At 44.5% G+C, this 20,939-nt stretch overlaps 7 protein-coding genes across 7 annotated transcripts in view; 4 read left to right on the top strand and 3 right to left on the bottom strand.

Annotated features, from left to right (window-relative positions):
* Window positions 1–349, top strand: part of PHALS_01538 (alcohol dehydrogenase) — a gene marked incomplete at both ends in the record, with an annotated part of 774 nt that extends 425 nt beyond the window's left edge. Inside the window, one exon of the mRNA XM_024715948.1 lies at window positions 241–349. Within this exon, the coding sequence (XP_024581595.1) occupies window positions 241–349 (109 nt within the window). The remainder of the gene's footprint in view (window positions 1–240) is intronic.
* Window positions 350–696: 347 nt separating this feature from the next.
* Window positions 697–1,332, top strand: PHALS_01537 (Elicitin; the record flags this gene model as incomplete). Its single annotated transcript, XM_024715947.1, has 1 exon — window positions 697–1,332. The coding sequence occupies one exon, from the start codon at window positions 697–699 to the stop codon at window positions 1,330–1,332; it is 636 nt and encodes a 211-aa protein (XP_024581594.1).
* A 2,848-nt stretch (window positions 1,333–4,180) lies between these two features.
* On the bottom strand, window positions 4,181–4,521 carry PHALS_01536 (uncharacterized protein; the record flags this gene model as incomplete). Its single annotated transcript, XM_024715945.1, has 2 exons — window positions 4,181–4,428; window positions 4,506–4,521. The coding sequence occupies 2 exons, from the start codon at window positions 4,519–4,521 to the stop codon at window positions 4,181–4,183; spliced, it is 264 nt and encodes an 87-aa protein (XP_024581593.1).
* A 4,885-nt stretch (window positions 4,522–9,406) lies between these two features.
* Window positions 9,407–11,629, bottom strand: PHALS_01535 (far upstream element binding protein 3; the record flags this gene model as incomplete). The annotated part of the gene is made up of 4 exons (XM_024715944.1): window positions 9,407–9,436; window positions 9,677–11,367; window positions 11,436–11,442; window positions 11,528–11,629. The coding sequence occupies 4 exons, from the start codon at window positions 11,627–11,629 to the stop codon at window positions 9,407–9,409; spliced, it is 1,830 nt and encodes a 609-aa protein (XP_024581592.1).
* A 214-nt stretch (window positions 11,630–11,843) lies between these two features.
* Window positions 11,844–14,045, top strand: PHALS_01534 (Transcription initiation factor TFIIIB, Bdp1 subunit; the record flags this gene model as incomplete). The annotated part of the gene is made up of 4 exons (XM_024715943.1): window positions 11,844–11,931; window positions 11,986–12,035; window positions 12,124–13,041; window positions 13,128–14,045. The coding sequence occupies 4 exons, from the start codon at window positions 11,844–11,846 to the stop codon at window positions 14,043–14,045; spliced, it is 1,974 nt and encodes a 657-aa protein (XP_024581591.1).
* Window positions 14,046–14,137: 92 nt separating this feature from the next.
* PHALS_01533 (uncharacterized protein) lies at window positions 14,138–14,569 on the bottom strand (the record flags this gene model as incomplete). Its single annotated transcript, XM_024715942.1, has 1 exon — window positions 14,138–14,569. The coding sequence occupies one exon, from the start codon at window positions 14,567–14,569 to the stop codon at window positions 14,138–14,140; it is 432 nt and encodes a 143-aa protein (XP_024581590.1).
* A 2,939-nt stretch (window positions 14,570–17,508) lies between these two features.
* Window positions 17,509–17,814, top strand: PHALS_01532 (uncharacterized protein; the record flags this gene model as incomplete). Its single annotated transcript, XM_024715941.1, has 1 exon — window positions 17,509–17,814. One exon carries the CDS (start codon window positions 17,509–17,511, stop codon window positions 17,812–17,814), a length of 306 nt encoding a protein of 101 aa, XP_024581589.1.
* Between the last annotated feature and the right edge of the window lie 3,125 nt (window positions 17,815–20,939).

Below are 20,939 nucleotides of genomic sequence, written 5' to 3'. Positions count from 1 at the left end.
ACACCATGCCACCTTGCTAAATATTAAGATTAATCTGATGAAGGCACCGACCAGATAGACCAGCTGGATTGTTTTTGTCGCATGGTGCTGAATTTTTTTGTTAGATCCAGAGGGGTACGTATAATCTATGCGGTGCATATTAAGAATAATGATAACCTTTTCCTCAATGATGCACCACATCGTCCTTTTGCTCAAGCAATCATAGGTTACTCGCTGCCGGATTTTTCTGCCGTGCTATAGCCCCGACAGCTCCAAGACTAGCATTGTGGCTTGTGGCATTAAAGACTCGATGGAACTCATATGCGATCTTAATTTTCAACTGTTTAAGCTGCGATTAGAATCGGCATAAAAGCTCACATTTTCTCTGTTATATCTAAACTTGAATTTATTATATAAGAATACCCTTGTTACACTCCAAAAGCAGCATAATGCAGATACATCTTTTACAAGAAAAATATGGCAATCATTCACCTTCCAACTTCTCTACTCACGTTCTTATGTATTCGATATCTAGCGTATTATATAATAGCAAGATGGATGAGAAAAGAAGTGGCGAGATTCCAGATGCTCACCATCTGGACAGTAGATTGGATTCCATGCGGGATTTCAGATATACAGTACATCAAATACGTTTGACTTCATATCACAACATTCTGCAATTTCCCAGACCACCACCATCAACTCCAATCAACTATCATGTCAGCGACAAATTCCGCTCCTCCATGCCAGATTTCCGCTTTGAATGGATTGCTTACGAGTCCATTTTTAGCCGATTGCTCAACCGCATCGGGGTATTCGTTCACGACTCTCCCAATCCCAACGGATGACCAAGTCGATCTCATGTGTGATTCAACGCCCTGTTTGAATCTGCTACAGGCTGCTCAAGCGCTGAACATTCCTGAATGCACTCTCTCCTCGGGTATTCTTCTTCAAAGAAACCTTCTTCAATATGTACAAACGGAATGTAGCGATTCCAACGACGATGCTCGACAGAACACTGCTAACCCTGTCAGTAGTAATAACAATTCTACCCAGGGTGGGAACAGTACAGCTATACCTGTCGCGAACAACTCAACTACGCCGATTGGAAACAACAGCTCAACGGCTGACCAAACCACATTATTGCCACCCAGCAACTCCACGACTCCTGCACCCGTCAATACTCCTACAACTGATGTGACAACTGACACAGATGATTCGACACCGACACCTGAAGATACTCCTGCTACAACTGAAACCTCGGCGGGCTCTCGAGCTGCTGCATCGCCTGTTGCCCGGGCGCTGGGTGTGATGTCGCTTGGTGCTATGGCTGTCGTGACCTACTTTATGTAGAAGCCTTTGACAGAGTCGCTTGTAGCTATTACATTTGTTATTACAATATAAGCATTGATTTGAAGCTCAATTCGATAGAATTATTGAATGTCTAATGCAGAGAATGTTACGATATGTCGCGATGTGAACAACGACAGTTTTCATTGCATGCTATTCACTTGACATCTTGATGTATTAGCATTATAGAGAATTTGAAAGGTGGGCTTTAAGGATATTGTAGTGGCACTTTTGCTCTTTTTAATCGAACGAGAGACATACTGAGATTTCGTGGAAGAGCTAAGAAATTATGGTCAATTGAAGGCACACTACAAATCCATTTAAACCAGCGGTTAGACGCCCGTAGAGGTAGATATTTGATCTCTATTCAGGAACATATCTCACGATCATATACGTCTGAGACCTTGAATTTTTCGATCGAGAAATCGATACCCAGTGGTTTATTATTCGACCAAAGGCGTGTAATGCAACAGGATAGCAGTGACACTTTGCACAAAGGGTGCATCCAAAAGACGATTCCTAGGACACGATACACAGATGATCTCGGGTTAAAATAAACAGTAATATATTTGGACTGACTACTACGAAACTCAAATGGTTTACAACAATAATACTAGACTCAAAACCTTCAAGTTTTCTCTACATGCGAGCAAAAAAGTAGTGTACCCAACCCATAACAAATCACGTATTCCCCCATCAGTCCATGATTTCCAGTGAGTTATCAGTTAACTTCGTTGTAACTATTGTCCCGAAAATTGCATCTAGATTACCTCAGTGTGAATTCTGAAACCAATGCCGCTCCATTGATCTCTTATCAATGTGCATGGCTTGGAAGCCACCAGGAAGGACAACCTATGTGGCGGACAACGTTGAGACTTTCCGATGTAAGGAAAGCAAGTATTTCTCTAATGAGAACTGTAAAATCATTGAACGTTTTCCAATTCGCCACATGTACTACCAAAGCCTTGCTGCTCCTCAAAATCAAAGCCTATATTACACCCTAACATCTCGTATATGTATATGCCTGTGCACACCACGACTGTTCTTTCGAAGCAAGAGACATTGAGGCTGGTGTCATTACGAATAAACTACATCTAGCTCAATAGCTTAACTTACCTAATGATGAGTGCACAAGCTACAATAATTTAAATTAAGAACGCTACCGACAATATCACATTGTGGAATGTGCTTTTTGACTTAATGTGACAGAAAATGTCGGCTTAGTACTTAGCAAAGGGCCTGCAGCTCAGTCCGGGAGAAAGATATATACGCGAGCTTTGCTTTGTGAGTATCTCGACCCCACAGAGGTCACAATACCGCATTCAGCTGGCCCAGTAGACAGCAGTCGGTTCTTCCTTTAAGGACTGTACCTCTGGAATTGACATCGGGTGACAATGCGAGCCGGTTTAAACAGTTTCCGACTTGAACGTTGCTTGATGCGTGACGTTGCGGAGTGCGACATCAACGCTGCGGTGGGTACTCACCCTCTTGGAATTTTCATGCTGAATTCGGCCGTACTTGTAGCCTCGAGAATGCTGACACAGCTAGTCCCGAAGCTGGAAATCGGCTGGCTTGTAGCTCAGCGTACTCACCAGCAGTATAACTACACACTTACAAAAAAATCATCATTAAAACAGTTTCAAGTAGATCTAGTGCTTTCATAAAGTGGTTTCGAATTAGGCTGGGGTGGCTAATCGTGTTGCCAATTTGCTGTCAGCCTAGCCGGAAGCTTCAAATATACATGAGACTTGAATCAATAAGATTAAGCATCATGCGTCATGTACCTTACGCCAGATGAAAGCCAAAGCAGGCATACACAACAGGCAGATAAAGAATGGGGATGACGACACATGAGAAGAAATGACAGACAACGCTCTTTTGAGCACAATCAATCAGTTATGAAAGCGAGGTATGCAATTACTAAGACGGAAGGTTGAACCCTCACCACATTGTATCTTTACGGTCGTGCGATAAAAACAACTTGACCACATGAAGTGAATGGCGAACACAACCGTGTTCTATGTGGGCTACTCAAAGTATATTGAATCGTCGCTCTTTGAGTGATACAACGGAGTAGCGTCCGAACTTACACCTGTAGATGAGCTACCGACCACTCTACTCCAGATAGTCAGTTCTCTTATTCTCAGGGTGCCGCAATTTCTCGGAAGATCTGTCCAAGCGAGCGTTTAGTAATACTTAATGAGAAAGGCATAAGACATTTACTCCATGGTTGGCGTCTCCTTGATAGCGGAGATATAATTTCTGACATTGGAAGGACCATCCTCATTCTTAGAACTGGTGGGAATGTGAATTTTCACTCCGGCAAGTCAGGCGTCGTTGACAGTTATTACAAGGCGCCCCACAGTCATCGCCCTCCCTGGGCGAAAGACATAATCGTGTTGTATATTTCGTTTCTACTAGCAAGTGGAGTCCGGTATTGTGTCAGCTTCGAGATTAATCAGAATGCTTGTGGGCAAAAACAAGTTTAAATTCATATTTAGTTTGCACGAGGGCGAGTACCTTCCACGACTTGATATCAAGATTTGGACCTCGCAATATCAAGCATCAAGCAGCTTTTTAGCTGGAATTTCGTTTCAGCTGGCTTACAAAGCTGAAAAATAAGGGAGCGACCCATCTCCTCACAATGATCGATATGAGTCGTATAATTTTCGGCACCGTTGCCAGACCCCAGTCCCAGTACCAGAGAAATGCCCTGGAAGTGAGTGCCGACTGGCTCCGCTGTTACTACTCCGACAGTATGCGGTACCCCTGAGGAGTTATAGGTCTGAAAGCTCATACGCAACGAATCTTGCGTATGTGATTCCTTCTAGACTGAACTGCAGACCATTTTTCAAGGGCTGCACTGTGACTCGGCGTACAACTCCATCGATTCGGGCCATTCAAAGCCACAATCACGACATGATTCTGTCGTTTGAGCCCCATGGACTGAGGATGTGCTCATTTGTAATAAGCTGTGATCTCCCTGAAGACGCGTCTTATCGCACTTTGGCGAACGGACTTTAAAAGTACAGCTAACTCGACTATAAGCTTGAGCATTTAACCAGTTAGGCTTGACAAAGAAAATTAAGCCCGCATAGCCTATAGAGAAGACAGCAGTTGTGCGACGGAACTCAGTGAGTCACTATGACTATAAAAAAAAACATTATCTAACGCACCAAATGAGACTTTCATAGTGTCGAATACGTGAAAGTACTTCTTGCGTCAAGCATGCGCTTTGAAAAAATAGTTTGGAAGCGATTCCCGGCGTTGTTTGTGCTAGTAAACCCATTTCAAAGTGCGTCAAATCCCTCCTTAGGAAGTTCATACGGTTTGCGATTACAACGATAGTCACGTCGTGGTGAGAAGGCAGTAAAAGGGTCACCTTTGTTGTAATGTACCTACACATAACACTATTGTTTTCCAAATTACAACAAAGCTCAACCACCGAATTGAAGCCCCAAGATATTAGGTCAAGCATTCGATTCGAGATAGAGCGGTGTTGTGTGCGGGATACGCGGTCTGCTAGCCTCGGGCAATTTATCAATAAGAATACGATAGATAAGAAAGAATATTGAACCAGACTTTATGAACCCAGTGTTTCTATATGACAACACCACTGAGAATGGCGTGACAGGATTCGAAAAGAAAATGACAAGAGCTCCAATAAATTTATTTGATAGCAACTGGAAGGTCACATCTTTTGTTCATTCCATAACCATTTAATATAAGCGTTTTGAGGACGATTGGTTTGGTATGCACTCAATGCTTGGCTAGGTCTAGCCACTATTATAAAACGGTTGGGATGGCGCACCGGTCAATTTACTAGGCCTTGATGTTTGAAAGATCCGCCAAAAACCGGACTTCTCAATGTATCTACCTCAGATCGTGTCTCGGTTGCCCAAAGTAATAATGGTCAATATTGTAAATTAGCTTTTTTAAAGCGTATCACACTTGTACGTAGCTTGAAAGTACTCGAAATAAATGTCAACATTCGCCTTGCAGTGGACAACCATGTCCGGTCTATGTTTTGGAATAGGTATGTGTAAGTCCACGAAGTCCCAAACGTCAGCGTTACAAGAATTTGAATGTATCCTGGTTCACAACCAGCAGATTCGAAAGCTTCACGCTTGACTGCTTACCACAGTGCGAAATACTTTATTGCATGAGAAGCTGGTAATACTCATCGACCAGTGCGAGAGCGCATGAACAGGATAAACCCTGCCATGCTGTTCTAAGAACATTTTTGTTTGTTCGTGCAGAGCTCTTGGTTTATCAAAGGCAAAAAAAGCTTCGACTTGCCTAACTTTGTAAGATGAAAACATCGTTGTGGTCGCAATATGCCCTAGAAATATCCTATTGTATGTCACCCCATCGATTTTTCTTAGCAAAGAAGTTACAAGGGTCTGTAGAATACGCGAGCATAGTTGATTTATTTCTTGTATTTACTTGGGTATTTTCAATGACGGACTAAACCATGACGAAAAGTATGGCTCAAAGCAAGCCTGGCTTTGCCATCAAAGACAAGCGATTTTGCTTCAGGCGAAATTATTTAAAACACCTATTACTTAAACTACTTTTTATTATCACTAATAAGGTTACCAGCTAAATGTTACTTAAATACTTGACTTTATACGATTTAATCAATGCCCTGAAAAACTGATAGATTTTTGATTCACCACACTTGGATAACGAGGCTATACAATTTTTTGCCTCACAATGTTGAGATGTAACGCTTTGCACGGGAGCGCGTCACTTGAATTTGCTGACTCAGCTAGATAATTTATCGTTGGTAGCGTCTAGGACAACACAGGATTCATCGTAGCCTATGTCATCAGGAGACTGGCGTTACATACAACCGCTTTCGTTTATCCCAGCATAGATAGCGTATGGAAAATCTATCTTAATTTGTCTCGAATATGGTCTTTATCGGAGTCTACGACATTTGATCGCTTTCTTCTACCTTGACCAGGTAAAACCTAAAGAACACGACACTCTGTCGCATTCTTTCATCTTGATCGGGTATATGCCTGGAGACCGCGTTTCACAGCTGCATTTGCCTATTCATCTTTGCTCGTAGTCCCCATTAGTATCATTGCGATTTATCCAGTACAACAATATATGGCGCGCCAAAAACAATGAAGCTTCATGCTGGTACCAAAAACGCTTTTGTATTAGCAAAATCGTTTTCGTAGCTCACCGAAACTCAACTAGAAGAGATTGCGCAGCACCATATGTTTTAACTTTCGGTCAATTCACAGCTTAAAGTTCCGGCCAGGCCATAAGAGCCAATTTTTTGCCACGTAAGACTCCCTGTGCCGTCTGGATGCGACATCTTCACGAAGGTGGCAATGGATCGGGAGTCCGACCCTTTAGCACCTCTTAGCTGCGAGCGAAGGGGGCTTTCAAGGTGTAAATGACTTAAAATTCCAAAAGCGCAGCATCTTTAATTTCCATGATTCTACCTTATAGCCTCGATATCACTTTTCCATGCTCATATTGGCTGGGATCCATCGCCGTTGGTGCACATAGAGCCGCCATCTTCAACATTCCAACCAATTCATATGTGATTGCATTTAATGCGGCATTCACTGCTTTTTCAAAGGTATTGGCCGGATGTACATGAAAAGGTTTAGTTTAATCCCCACCTGTACGCAGATTTACGAGCATACGGTTACGGTTGCCGTTTTCGAGAAGGATCAGATGCCATTCCGGCTATCAGAGCTCTTGACATTCAATATTTTTTTTATAAAAAGTAAAAGTTTGCTAGAGCGGTATAAAGACTTGCGATATCTACTCGTACCATGAATTGTTGCCAGCTTTCTCGCGCGAGCCTCCTGGTCTAACGATTGATATTTCGACGCGCGGTTGCTTAGGTATAAGTGGGCCACGTCCATGGCCAGACCTCTCTCTTTTCAGAGAATAAAACTGTCATATCAGTCTTCTGAATATCCTAGCATTGATAGAAGACACGGTTATTACTGCGATGGCAGTTAGTATAGGAAATTGTTCTAATAAAAAAAAGCGTTGAGGCAATCGTAAACGCTTGCAATGGTGAGTCGCGAGTCGTGCTTTCCTCTCGTGACCAGCTAAAGCAAGAAGCATTTTTAGCGGATATTAACAATCTTGAGCTAAACTTCTGGATATTTCCTGTTTTATTTCCACAGAGGGCTCCGTCTTATTCATACTCTGTCATTAGATGATGACAAGTGCACCAATCGTGAAACACTTGCCTCACAACTTGCTCAGGGGATCTTTGACTCGTAGAATCCACGTTGACAAGGGCATAGAAATGAGCTTCTCTGTCAATTCTTGCAGAGCCTCTAAAATTAGATTTTTGCACTTGCTCAAATTTATCAATGATAGAGTCAATGCTGGCCAAACAATTACTAGGTGCTCTTCTATAAAATGAGCAATAAATTTCAGCGTTGCACGAGCATGTGGCTCACCGACCTCTCTTCCTTGTATATTTTTAGCTCTGTACTCACTACAGAGCTTAAATGCACACCTCGACTACAGTACAAGCTTATGTACCTTTGAGCCTTTGTGGAAGTCTGAAGGGTAATGCCGAAAGGTCGTATTTCGTAACATGCGAGGTCCTCTTCTAGATTGAGCTTTTTTATCTCCAAAGTTTTTCTTACTACTACAGCTTGGGTTTCGAAGACAAGCCTAGAGTGTTCTAGGAAATCCGCTTCAAATATGGGGCTGCGTGCAACGGGGTTGCCATGCACGTCGCCCACTGGGAGTTTCGAATTTCAAAGATATACTTTGACAGAAGTTCATTTCTTAGCACGAAGATAGTTTTTTTCTTGCCGTGCATCCCCGCATTTTCAAAAGCTAAGGTGAGCTATTGTAACTGAGGTTCAAGCTATGAGCCCACACGCTACGATTAAGCTTTCTATAGCGCGAAATGCTGTAGCCATCCAACCCATTTTGGGACCGAATTCCGTACCGCTCCTTACACTATGTTTTTTTGCGGTCAGTAGGGCCTCCTCCCACCCACCTATCACACACCATTTGAGTGCGGGTTGGCAGGGCGGTCACACCACAGGAGTGTGATTGCTCGTCACATCAGTGACCTACCCTGGCCTCCTAGAATCAAATCCTATGTATCGAACCAGGCCGTAGAGCAGTTTGATTCACTTTAAAAAAAGAGTACGCGCGTGTGTAGCGAGTGCGATACATGATATCATCTGATGAAGTCGGACGCTCAGATACAATATCCCAACCGATCCCTAGCTCAAGTGGTTTGTAGCTTGGTCTGAGACCGGGAGATTGTGGAATCGTAAATATCATGCAATCAATCCTGGTCCGTAAGACCCGTAAGAATACGAGCCTCATGGTTCTTTCGCCAAAGTATCGATTGGCTGTGCTATCAGCTACATAAAGACGCTCACAAGCATCTACTTTGATAAACAAGAGCGCAGCTAATATAAAAGTAGAAATATGGCATTGCGTCCACTTCACTCATGTTGTAAAGGCAACTAAATAATACAAAAATTTTGTGCTCAACACATCAGCACGAATCCATTTTGATGTCATAATTTTGGCTAAAACTGGCACATTAAATGATGTTTATCAACACATTCAATTCGCATTTGTCTCTCGCACAGTAAACCAGAACTTTCGTCATCAAGTACAGCAATGCCAGATACAAATACACCATGTCATTATCCGCCACAGGCGAGCGTGACAACAGATATTCGCTATAACTTCAAAAACAGTTGTAGCATCCAGTCGTCTTTCTTCTCTCTTCTCATCCAGTCTGCGCTGCCAAAATTCTAATGGTCAAACTATTTCATAAAGAATACTTTGCGATGTAAACGACTGGATTCAAATCATTTTGGCAGTGTTTGTAAAGTGAAGCTTTTCCTCACAAAACGATCCTGTAACAATGACAAATGACTAAAAAACCTTCAAGACTGAACACCCCCAATAATAGCGATAATCGTTGGATTCGAAATGAAAGATTTTGCGTATACTACCTCTCCGTTAAACCCGCACCTGTTCGTGTGTACTGATCTTCCTTCTTTATATCTGCTCCTTGTATCTAGTCGTGAACCGCATAAACATTCGAGCCTTACGCTGTTCCTGGGGGTCCTTGCGTCTGCTATATTAGCAAATAAACAAAACAAGGACCAGACACCAAGACAGATAACATATCATCATCAACAACACATCACCAAGAGCTTTGCCACTGCTTCGTCGTCATCTGCTCGTCACTCCTCAAACCATATAGTCAATCAATGATTTGTGTGAATGACGAGCATAGACGACCAGAAACATAAAGCTTAACAAACAAGAGGCAAATCCTCTTTCAAAAACATACACAAACATTCACACAACAAACCTGAGAAGCTCCGCTTGTTGAGTCAACAGTTGTCGTGGTCGCAGGTATATCGCTTGCGGCCGTCGCTACCGCTCCATCAGTCGTTACAGCCGCTTCACCCGCTGTCGACCCTCCTTGTTGCTGATACTGTTGGTACGCTTCTGCACTTGCCTGTGCAGCTGCACCAGTAACTCCCCATGCTGCATTAGCGGCATCCACACCGTAATAAGCGGCATATTCATAATATCCATTCCAGTATGCGTTCGGATCGTTAGGGTCAGCAGTTGCAGTCGCTGTTTGGTCTCCACCTGCGACGACTCCCGTCGCTGATGCATCCTGATAGTACTGTCCTTGTTGATCTTGTTGATAGTATGCAGCATATTGATCTTGACTTTGAGCAGCGTAGCTACCATACTGTTGTTGGCTATAGCTCCCTGTCTGTCCGTACGTACTGTCCCCTCCGTACTGTCCCGTGCCGTACCCATGGCCACCTGCACCTTGAAGTATCACCATATCTACTTCTTCTTTTGCAATTGCTAGGCTTTGGGGTGGGCCTTGAATTGAAATGGTCCGTACAGGTGGATTTGACCCTGGATCGGCTACCTGTGGAATCTGAATTCGGACCGCGTGACGATCTTGTATTCCTTTAATCGTTTCACCACGCTTACCAATGATCACACCAACGCGATCGTTTGGCACTTGCATGTAAATTGTGGAGCCTGCAGCCGTTCCATAGCCATAGCGCTGTCCTGGCTCCTCAGAAACCAGCGATTGGATCTCAAACCGCGCAGCTTCTTTTGCTTCAGCAGTTCCACGAATCGTAATTAATCGCATCTCAGGATGGGTCGAATCTGGGGTCTGCGGGATAGTAACACTCGTTCCTGTTCGTTGCTGGATTGCTTTGATCGTACAACCACCACGTCCAATAATGAGACCCACACGTTCATTTGGCACCAAAATCTCTACTGACTCCGTTCCATCAGGATTAATGCCTCCATATCGCGCCATGCGGTCTTGATCATCCCGTTCTCGAAATACTCCCGCAGTTTGATTCTGTTGTCGTTCGTCAATGAGATTCTGAATCAATTTCTGTGCATTTGCTAGCGTTTCCTCATTTCCTGTAATGTTAACAAATCGATCTGCTGTTTGTGGTGCACCCTCTTCTTCGCGGACAATTTGAATGTGTGCACCACTTTTCATCTGCAAGTCTCGAATAGTCTCGCCACCTCGACCAATGATATAACCGACTAAATCCCGCGGAACTTTCATATCAAACGACGATTGATCATTATTCAAACTTGAATTTAATCCACTTCCATAATTTTCATGACCGCTATAAGTATCATTAAGCGTGCCGTTTAATTCCGCGACTTTACGAAGTTGTTCTTGCTTTAATTTCATAGCTTGTTGTGGATTAAAAAGAATGTCTTCCACGGCACTTTGAGCCTTAGCCACAGATTCGTCGGTATCGGCAGTAATAAGCACATGGAGTTCTTCATTCTCATCTGGATCACCCGTTGGATCCTTCGATGAACCTTTACCACGAATCAAAATGCGAGCACCTGATTCATCTTCCATTCGTTTTTGATTAGAACCACGTGGTCCAATTAAAAGTCCCATGAAATTAATATCCGGGTACTTGTCCACAGGTATATACACTTTCTTGCGCTTCTTTGCGCCTAAACCTGGAGCAAGTCGTCCGCTAGTATCCACTACAATAAAATAAGCAATTCATCACATTCATCAACTAATTGTCGTTTACACATATAAAACGACGTACCATCACCCTTAAATTATATCATAGATTGATAAAAAAGAGTAAATTAACAAAAGCGATTCTTTAAGCTTGAAAGTCAAATTCCTAAAACGTACCTCCCAGCGGCTCTTACGTTTGCCCAATACATCACCACCTGGTATGGCTGTAGCTGCCAAACGTGCTGCTATTTCGCGTGCACGAGCCACAGGATCGGACATAATTCACGTTAAGATGAGAAAATGGTATAAAGGGGAAGTTGTTGTAAAGTTTGCAGAACTCCTTGCTTCCTCTTCTTGAGTGGAGGTGATTTATCACCAATCTATAGTCAGTGTGACAGTTAATTGATAGGCTACTTTTTGATAATTTCGTCCAATTATCAGACACAATCATTATAACCATACATTTCTAGTGTTGTTCTCGTTAAGAGTCGACATGGCTTCACGAGTGCCTCTATTGGTCACAGGAAAGTCACGCAAGCCATCGCGAGGAACCGTCACCCCGCGCGCAAAGCCATTAAATGGTATGATTTTCTTTCTTACATATCAGAAATTCTCATCTGTTTCTATGTTCTCAGCGCCTCGAGTGAATCGTTCTGATGTAACTGAAGTTCGAAAACCTGCCGAGGTGAGAATGTATTAGCTGTTCTTAACAGCAATCTTGGATGTTTATAAAAGAATGACTAACAATATATTGCTGATTACAAACTTTTAAGACTACTACCAAATTCTTAGCAAGCCAAGATGAGAAATTGAGTCCAAGATCCGGAAAAGCTCTATCTTTTAAGGATCCAACACCTACAGCTTCAGTTATTAACGCCTCTACCATCTCTAATTCAAATTCCTTAGCTGAAGCCAAAACTACGGCAGAATTAACGACTTCTATATCCAAGACAAATACAGCGAAAGCCACTAGAATTGTCAATGTGGCTCCATCTTCAAATCAAGACGAATCAAAAGATACGACAGCCGTTAATAGTACACAATTGACAACTTCACCAAATAGGCTAAAAACATCCAGTTCACATTTACCACCACCAGTGCGCTCGCCCATTGTGCTTCCAGTGCAGCATTCCGAGAGACTAGTAAAGATTGATTCAGCTGGACCACTATACCGTGCAAGTCCCGTCGTGCGTCCACGTGCTGGAAGCATTGGCAGCATTTCAGGAATCCGTCCACGTGGCACAAGTATTGGCAGCTCACCAATCTCGGATACAATAAAACAACGAAGGTTACGGACTTTGGACATTAAGCCACATCAATCATCTCGACGAATGCTACGACAATCGCATCAATCGCTCAATCCAGCGTCTCCACTATTACTGGGTGGGAAATTGGCTTTAAATCTCAGCTCAGTTCCTGATATCCAATTGAATCATCAGTCTTCAAGTACAAAACAGTCGCCTAGTACTAAGGTTACCACGAAGAAGCGGTCAGTATCGTCCAAGCGCCATAGACCCGACGTATCAACTGCTGGTTTGCCTATCGACACTTCGCCGCGCCGTTCATCCAGGAAACGGATAACACGCTCGAATTGTGGTAAGACGGAGAACATCAAGAGTTCAAATAGTGAGTCAGAAGATGCATGCAACGAAGATCCAAAACACCTTGAGTTACCAAAAGAGGAGACGAACGTATGTTGTTATTGGGATTAATGTGCTTCTTTTCGAAAAAGTAGAGATGCTGATCGAATGTCTTGTTTTTGGGATTGTCCATACAGATGTATGTCCCTGCGCGTGAACGAGCAACTTTGTGGGCCAAGTCGCTACTTCAAGGTAAGGATGAATTGAAACAGAGACCGACAAAAAGTCGTAAAAGACGCAGCAATTCGAATGCATCTCCTATCCCAACGCTTCTCACTGCTATCGGTGGTGGAGTTCTCTCTCGCAGCAAAATGGTGGAACTATTACAAAAAGAACCATCTCAAATGACAATGGGTGAGTTGGCGCTAACTGTGCCTAAAGGGGGGCGCGTAAAGCTTCACGAGCGTGAAGAAAATGAATCAAACACTTCAAGCGGGACACATCCTTCGAATGCACAAAATCGCATGCGTACACTTTCTGTATCATCTGAAGCAGCAGCTTTTGCTGGATCAATTGTGACACCCCAAGTGCAAATTATTGATGGCCAAATGGTTGTGGTGGAAAATAGAATCGCATTGGGTGACAATTTAAACGTGAATGATCCGCGACTGTCGTTTCGACAGACAGATTTGCACAATCGTTCGTCCCATCCACAGGGTCCGGGAAAACGCTGGAGTAAGGAAGAGACGAAGCATTTTTATTATTGCCTCAGCCAAGTTGGTCCAAATTTTTCTATGATGGCAACTCTCTTTCCAACCCGAAAGCGACGGGAATTAAAAAACAAGTTCAAATATGAAGAAAAACGACACGGTCGATTAATTGAAATTGCTTTGCGTGCGTCCACAGCTCCACTTGATAAAGAATTAGCGGACGTGATTTCACAAATGGTAGACAAGGAAGCACAAGAAAAAGCAAAAACAAAGCAAAAGCGTGACGACGATGACACTATGTCGAATGTGAGCTCTGTCACACCACAAGTCGAGTTTGTCGAAACAATGGACGACGACGATTTATTTCGTCTCAATCGTTGTGGCTCATTCGATTTTAGCGGCTAAATTGTTGGATTTCTTTCTGTGATATACTAAATAAAAGTTTTTTTCATTTAGAATATTGCTATAAAGAAAATGAAAAAATTAAGAATTATTTCTTAAAAAATCGATGACAAAACAATTGCGAGTGCTGTGGCACCAACTGCTAAAACCGCGCGGGTTGCGTCACTGCTTTCTGGAGCTGAAGATCCATTGGCGTTGGAATCAGAGCTAGAACTAGAACTAGAGCTAGAACTAGTACTGGCACTTGCACTGGTATCGGGAGTCTCGGCATTATCAGGTTTTGACGACGAAGCGTTCGAGTCTAAGGATTCTGTCGACGGATTAGTTGACGAGTCACTCGGTGAGGAGGAAGACGCAGTATCGGTAGTATCAGTAGTATCGTTATCTGGCATCACATCTTGCCCAGTGGCGTCATCTGGGAACATGCCTTCGTTACCAGCGACGACGCTTTCACCGAGTGTTTGTGCATGAGTGTTGGTCGATGTCAAGGCCACAACAATGGCAAATGTAACAAGATAGACCTTCATTCTTGTAACGTTGCAAAAGCTGGCAAAAGTCGAAATAACCTGTTGCGCAGTTACGATGGAGATTTCGTTCGATTGTACTATCTGGACGACAGCTGGACAGATGTATGATCCGTTACAAACTGCGCCTTTTGAATACTTTAAGCAAGAGACATTATGAAGGCAGATCGACGGTGATTGTCGTATGCCGCGATCCCTCCTTTACGGTAAAGTGACATGATTGTAATTATTAGATGTCCATGATATATATTAATGTCTTTGTTTAGACTGCACAATGTTACTACTGTTGTAAGATACAACTCATACTTATAATTATTAGTGAGATGCTTCTTCTTATGCTGATTTGTGATATAAAGTTCGTTGACATTCTCGTGATTGAATGTGGTATAGAAGATGCCGACTTGAAGCTTTGCTATCGTTCATATGGAGACTACTCGTTTTATGTTACATGACACATTTTTACAGGCTGAAAACATTAGCGACCCGATATCATTTTAGGTCAGCCGACAAATTATTTAAAATATCGAATTATCAACAAAGGAATCAGTTCGATGATGAAGAGTCCTTGTCTGATGAAAAAGACGGCCTTACGTCTGATGCCAAAATCGAGGGCGTTGCCACTTGGTCACATAACGAGATCTCCATGAGGAATAAATTTGGCCAAGTTTCTACCACAAGACTTAGTCATACATGATAACAATAGAAGAAACACAGAACAACACGGTCCAGCATAGTTTTCGACCAGCCGGCGACAGCGCCACCGCGGCAAGCAGTCGCGCGATTAGCGTTTGAGTGAAAGTCAATGTACTTTACCAAACCGAAAAGCTTCAATAAGCGTTCCAGACGATAGCCGTCCTATTGTGCAGCAGGGCTGTCATAGCACTTTCGCTTAGAAAAAGCTTGTTTAAGGTCGGTGAGCTTCGTTCAATACTTAACACCAGTACGAATGTAGCGGATTGCAATTCAATTAGTATAAGCCTAAACCTAAGGCTGCACTGCCGTTTAGAACGTAAACTGTTTTCTCGTTTTTATTTGTGGTAAAGCCGCCTCAATCTGAATCTATAGGTAACCCTATCTATATAGTAAACCCTATACGTACTCTTGTATGAAGGGTGAGTCACGCATGATAGTGTGACCGTAACAAGGTGTGGTTACAGACATTGGTGTAATCGCACAATGGTGTGGCAACACCGTTTAAAGAAGCAACTACGTGGTAGAACTGCCAGTAATTACGCATATAAATTCGGTTCTACCATTTGATTGGAAGAACCTAAGGTTTTAGATATTGGCGGCTCTGCCACAAATAAAACAATTAACAACATTTTTAATTGTGAACGGAAGAGTGTATTTACCTTGTTTAAGGTCTTAAGTACTCTGGGAGGTAGCGGATTGCGATCTGCTTCACTCGTACTGGATCTTGTAGAGAACGTAAGATCGGTGACCTTAGCTTAGCTTTCTCTAAGCAAAGAGCTACGGCAGCCCGTTGCAAAACGTATAACTATTGGCAGTCCAGCCGCGTTTTGAATTCTTGTTTAAGTGTAGCCACACCATTGCGTGGTCACAACATCTTGTGTGACCCATACCCTTCATACCAGGGCACCTAAAACCCCGTTACAAATTGTTCGTCCGGGTACACACAGTTACTGAAATATGCTTAGGTCAACTGACACGGCTTACCCCGTGTTGTGTTAATCACTTTCAGCGGGCCGTTGACTTCCGTAAAGAGGAGGAAAGTTGAAGTAACATCCATTAATGTAGCCAATAAGCTTCTAACCCCACTAAGCTGATAAGTGCCTCCAGTTTTGAAACAACAGAACTGAAAGGATGTATACATCTATACAGGGTGTACAGCTAATGTGAGACACAAAAAGTATTTGAAATACACAAGGTGTATAATGGAACCTGTAACCCCCCTCTCATAAGTGGGTTTACCCAAAATCTTCGAAATTTCTTCAACTCTTCTTCAAAATTTTCTACCGCTCTTTGGCACGCTCTGTCCAACTCTCCCCAAAATGACAGCCACACGCTTGATTTGCACCATCGAACTTGAACAATTTTCCAATAGCAAGCCATTGAGCGCATTTGCGCTATCGTGAAATTGACCGTCATGACGACTTTCACGATAGACGTGGTGGTTATACGTTAGAGTTCGAAGAACTCTTTAGTCGAATGGGTGCTCGACTGATGACTCAAATCGCGTATTTTTGCGCGATCGGACTGATCAGTAGTAGAGCTGGAGGTGAACCACGAAGCCTCACGTATATACCATACGTCCAGCAGTTCAATCTGGATTTTATCCTGACAATCGGCAATCGATTCTGGGCATGGATCCATGCGACCGAATCCGTGGATATCCACCATTTCCAAAGCGCGACCACCGCTGCAAGCTTGTTTAAGATACGCTTTATGTGCTTTCGATTTGCGCATTTAGCAGCGCGAAATCGAACTCACTCCAAAATTGAGGGTGCTCGTAAAGTACGCGCAGCCACCAGTCCGATTCACGACGAGGGGACAGAAGGAGAAGACGAAGGGGTAGCATTCCTCAGCAAAGGACGTCTTCGGATCCGCATCAAACGCGCGAGCGATACTGGGACAGTCGCGAAGAATACGCGTACGAAGCTCCGACGTAATCTTGTTCGCTGGATACCCCAGCCATTTCACCAAGAGCTCCTTCCGACCGCGGAGGTCCTCTCCGTCACCACGTTCTCGACGTGGTAGTATCGAATGTTATGTCGATCAAGAAGAGGAGTGTGTGCCCGGAAAGGGCGTTCCCTCTGCTTCTTCTGTGGCTGGTTCACAATCTTCGTCAGTTTTGGAATTGCGTTTGGAGAAGCGCCTCTCGCTGATCAACCAGCGGCTGATCGAGGTGAGCGATCAGGTGTCGTCGACGCGACAGCGCGTGAAGCATAACCAACAGGCCATTTGCAAAGTTCGCGACTTGCATGACGTCATGGAAATACGCCTGGAACGCAATCAAGAATTGGATTCATCGATTGGAGCAGGCTCTGACAGCTCTTCCGTCTATTGCGGCTGTTTTCGCTGATAATGCAGAGCCTCCTACCAAGCGATATCGCTCTGTTTCGGACGATACGGATTATTCTCGTGATTTTGAGGACGATGCGGAGGCGATGACACAAAGGAGTTTAACCTTTGACCCTTGTGCCGAAGCAGTGGCTCAAAAGCCACCTTCGTATGTCCTTGTGTTACATTCAGGTTGGAGATCGCGTCGTCGCGATGATATGGCTTGAGGAGTTCTACGTAAGACGTTGGATGTGTCCTTGACCAGCTTGGCAGGTCGAAAGTGAACCCATTCTCATGGCACGACACTATTCGGAATGGACCGATGAAGCGAGGTAAAAGATTCGGGCTTCCCAACCTTGAGACCTCATCGTTAGTACTACTTAGTACATAATACCCAACAATAAAATAAACTCGCGAGGCAAGAGTGGAACATCGGATGATAAATTGTCAGCACGCTTGCGCGCACGTATACTCCGACATTTGTTGAGTAACGGGTTGCTGTATTATAGCACCGATTCAGCGGATACGCCACGAAGTGTGAGTGTGATTCGTCACGATGGGAATTTAAAACACCGTATCCACTATGAGGGCAACGAGCCTCACTCAGTCGTCTGGTTGATCGTGAAAAGACCTTCAGCTCTGTGAGTTGTCACTATTGATGGCCCAAGCTGTACAAGTGGACGTGCTCACGCGTGAGACGTGTCAGAGGATGAGCCCTATCCAAATGCGACAGCACCGCTGGCCACTTCACCGGTACCCTCCGGGCGTTGGCAGTCCATGAGTATGGACTTTTTGTTTGGCTTGCCGATGGACTTGGCGGACAACACGGGTGTGGTGGTCTTTGTGGACCGTTTGAGCAAGATTGATTATCTTGCGGCAGTGCCGGACACCATCGACGGTGTGGGTACAGCAACATGGACTCCCGGAATCAGTTGTCTCTGATAGAGACCCGCGCTTTACTGGGAAGTTTTGGTCTGCAATCTTCAGAGCGCTGCACTCCAAGTTGACTATGTCAACAGCGGACCATTCGCAGACCGATGGTCAGACTGAGCGCGTGAATTGCGACGTTAAAGACATTCTTCGCAGTCTGCAGTCTGCGCTGAGACGCCGAAGCGCTGGAGCGCTATGTTTCGACTCGTAGAGTTTGCTCTGAGCAATGCAGCTACATGCCGTTCTACGTGAACGGGCTTGTTAATTCTCGCGTCCCGATGACGCCGCCATCCCATGACTCAGGGCTTGTGGGAGAGGAATAGCCGAACGACTAGCTGATGTCGGTTTCGTCACTGTCCGTAAAGAAGTCAATGACATCCTGTCTACCGGACTGACTGTTTTACGACACGTTTGCGATGCTATAGCTGAATACGATGACATGCAGAAGAAATATGTAGACGGAAGAGGAAGAAGATATTGAGGTTAAAGACCTGTTTTTTAAATGCTAGGAACCTTTCTACACATGCAGCTTCTGCGGTCGTTAAGTCGATGCACCGTCCACGATTTATTGTAACTGTTGAGATCGTGACCAAGCGAGGCCTTCATATACGCTAAACCTTGCATGAAGGATGCACACCCACCCGGTGTTTTATGTGGATTTGCTTAAGCCGTACCGAATCCCGGCGCAAGTGAACGCGGAAGCGTTGGCGCTGAGGCGGCGCTCAAAGGCGCTCGGCCACCCGAAAGTTGAACCAGCAACTGGTTCTGAGCACGGAGTGCAGCGATTTCCGTTTCCAACGGCGCAAGGTGCTCCACTGTCGCACGAAGTGACGTAATCGCTTGCTCGAAGGCTATGTACCGCCCCGACAGAGCACGACAATCCCCAACGCAAGGCAGTCGGTGCACAAAGTGCCCCAGGCATTCGAGGACCAAGTCGTCATCGTCCGCCATCGACTCTTCTCGACGAGAATGGTGGTGCCACTATCACGTGGAGCGTACTGTGGGTCGACGTAGTTGTCAGGGTCAAATCCAATATGTCGTGAGTGGCAGTATACCCCGACTTTGAGAACTCGTGGATTTTGAGGTGTCACCTCGGCAAGACTGCCCAGACGTCGCGGACGCTTATGGTCAAAATGATCATAAATTTCCGCGTCGTCGTAGCCCCGCGCGTCTCGGCAATATCCGGAGAAGCCGAAGAGCCATGAGCTGAACTTAAACAATGGCCCGAGCTGCTGCGGTAGAAGACTCACCCGTGTGAGAGACCACAGAGCACGCGAAAGCGTGATGGATCAATTCATACGTCACAGGCGATAATCCGAAGGAAGTCGGCGATGCGCCTTGAGTTTGACAAAATCAGACCGAAGATGGCCTTCCACACGCGCGTCCACCTCCCTGTGACTCAAATTCAAGCTTTGCAGCGAGTAAAGTTTTTGCTGTCGCGACACCCATCGCTCAAAGATCTTATCATCATCTGCAGCGACGAGGCATAGAAGCAGCAGCTGGATACTGCCCGCAGGGCGGCTCTCATGCGCTTGCATCCACGGTCGGTCTTCGACCCTCGTGTGGAATACGGCTCCCGCTCGGCGAATCCGCTACAGAAGCGAAGGACGCGATCACTCGACCTTTGGGTGTCTACATGGCCGGGCCTTCGGCCACTATACAAGCTGGGCTTGACGAACGGAAAGCAGTCTGAGCTCGCTTCTTGTTACCTCAAAAAATCTCAATGGATACGCACCGCATTAGACTTCGTGCTAAAAAAGGAGGCACTTCTGTACCCGCTATGCGAACGATTCCTGTGATGCTCGCTCCAGGCAAAACCTCTTCTCTTCTCTTCGAGAAAAGAATTACTACGTCGAAGTAGTCGGCACAACTAGTACTACCACTGTTACGAGAATCGCCCGTCCATGAACACACATTTTTGTGGAGGGCTCAGCTTAATTGACATGCCTCACTGCGTAATGCTCGCTTTCAGCAGGCCGTTGAATTACGTGAGGTGACATTTATAATCATAGACAGTAGGCTTTTAACCTCCCTGACCTATCAAGTGCCCCCAGTTCTGATACAACAGAACTGGAAGGAGGTATAAAGCTAAACAAGTTGTATAGTTAGTGTTGGACAAACAAAGAATGTGGTCCACACAATCTGTTTTATGGGATCTGGCCCATCACGCCGTTTGATCCATCGATGTACCAACATTTGTCATTCGTGGACTGCATGAACTTGAAGTTTAATCGTCGGTGACTTTGCCTGTGTTCGAGCACTGTTCGTATGAGATCTAGTCTGAATCACCATCCTATTACGATTCGTGCCAAAATTCATTTGACGTCGAGGCATTCGTACCATATGACACAGTCGAGTTAGTATTATTCTAATTTTGGTTCATTTGATTTAAAGTTCAAGAATTTGTATTCGCTTTGGCGCG

This window comes from Plasmopara halstedii (assembly GCF_900000015.1).
Source record: "Plasmopara halstedii genome assembly, contig: Scaffold_1561, whole genome shotgun sequence".
In the NCBI taxonomy this organism is placed as follows: domain Eukaryota; phylum Oomycota; class Peronosporomycetes; order Peronosporales; family Peronosporaceae; genus Plasmopara; species Plasmopara halstedii.
This window is presented reverse-complemented; position numbering and strand designations above follow the sequence as displayed.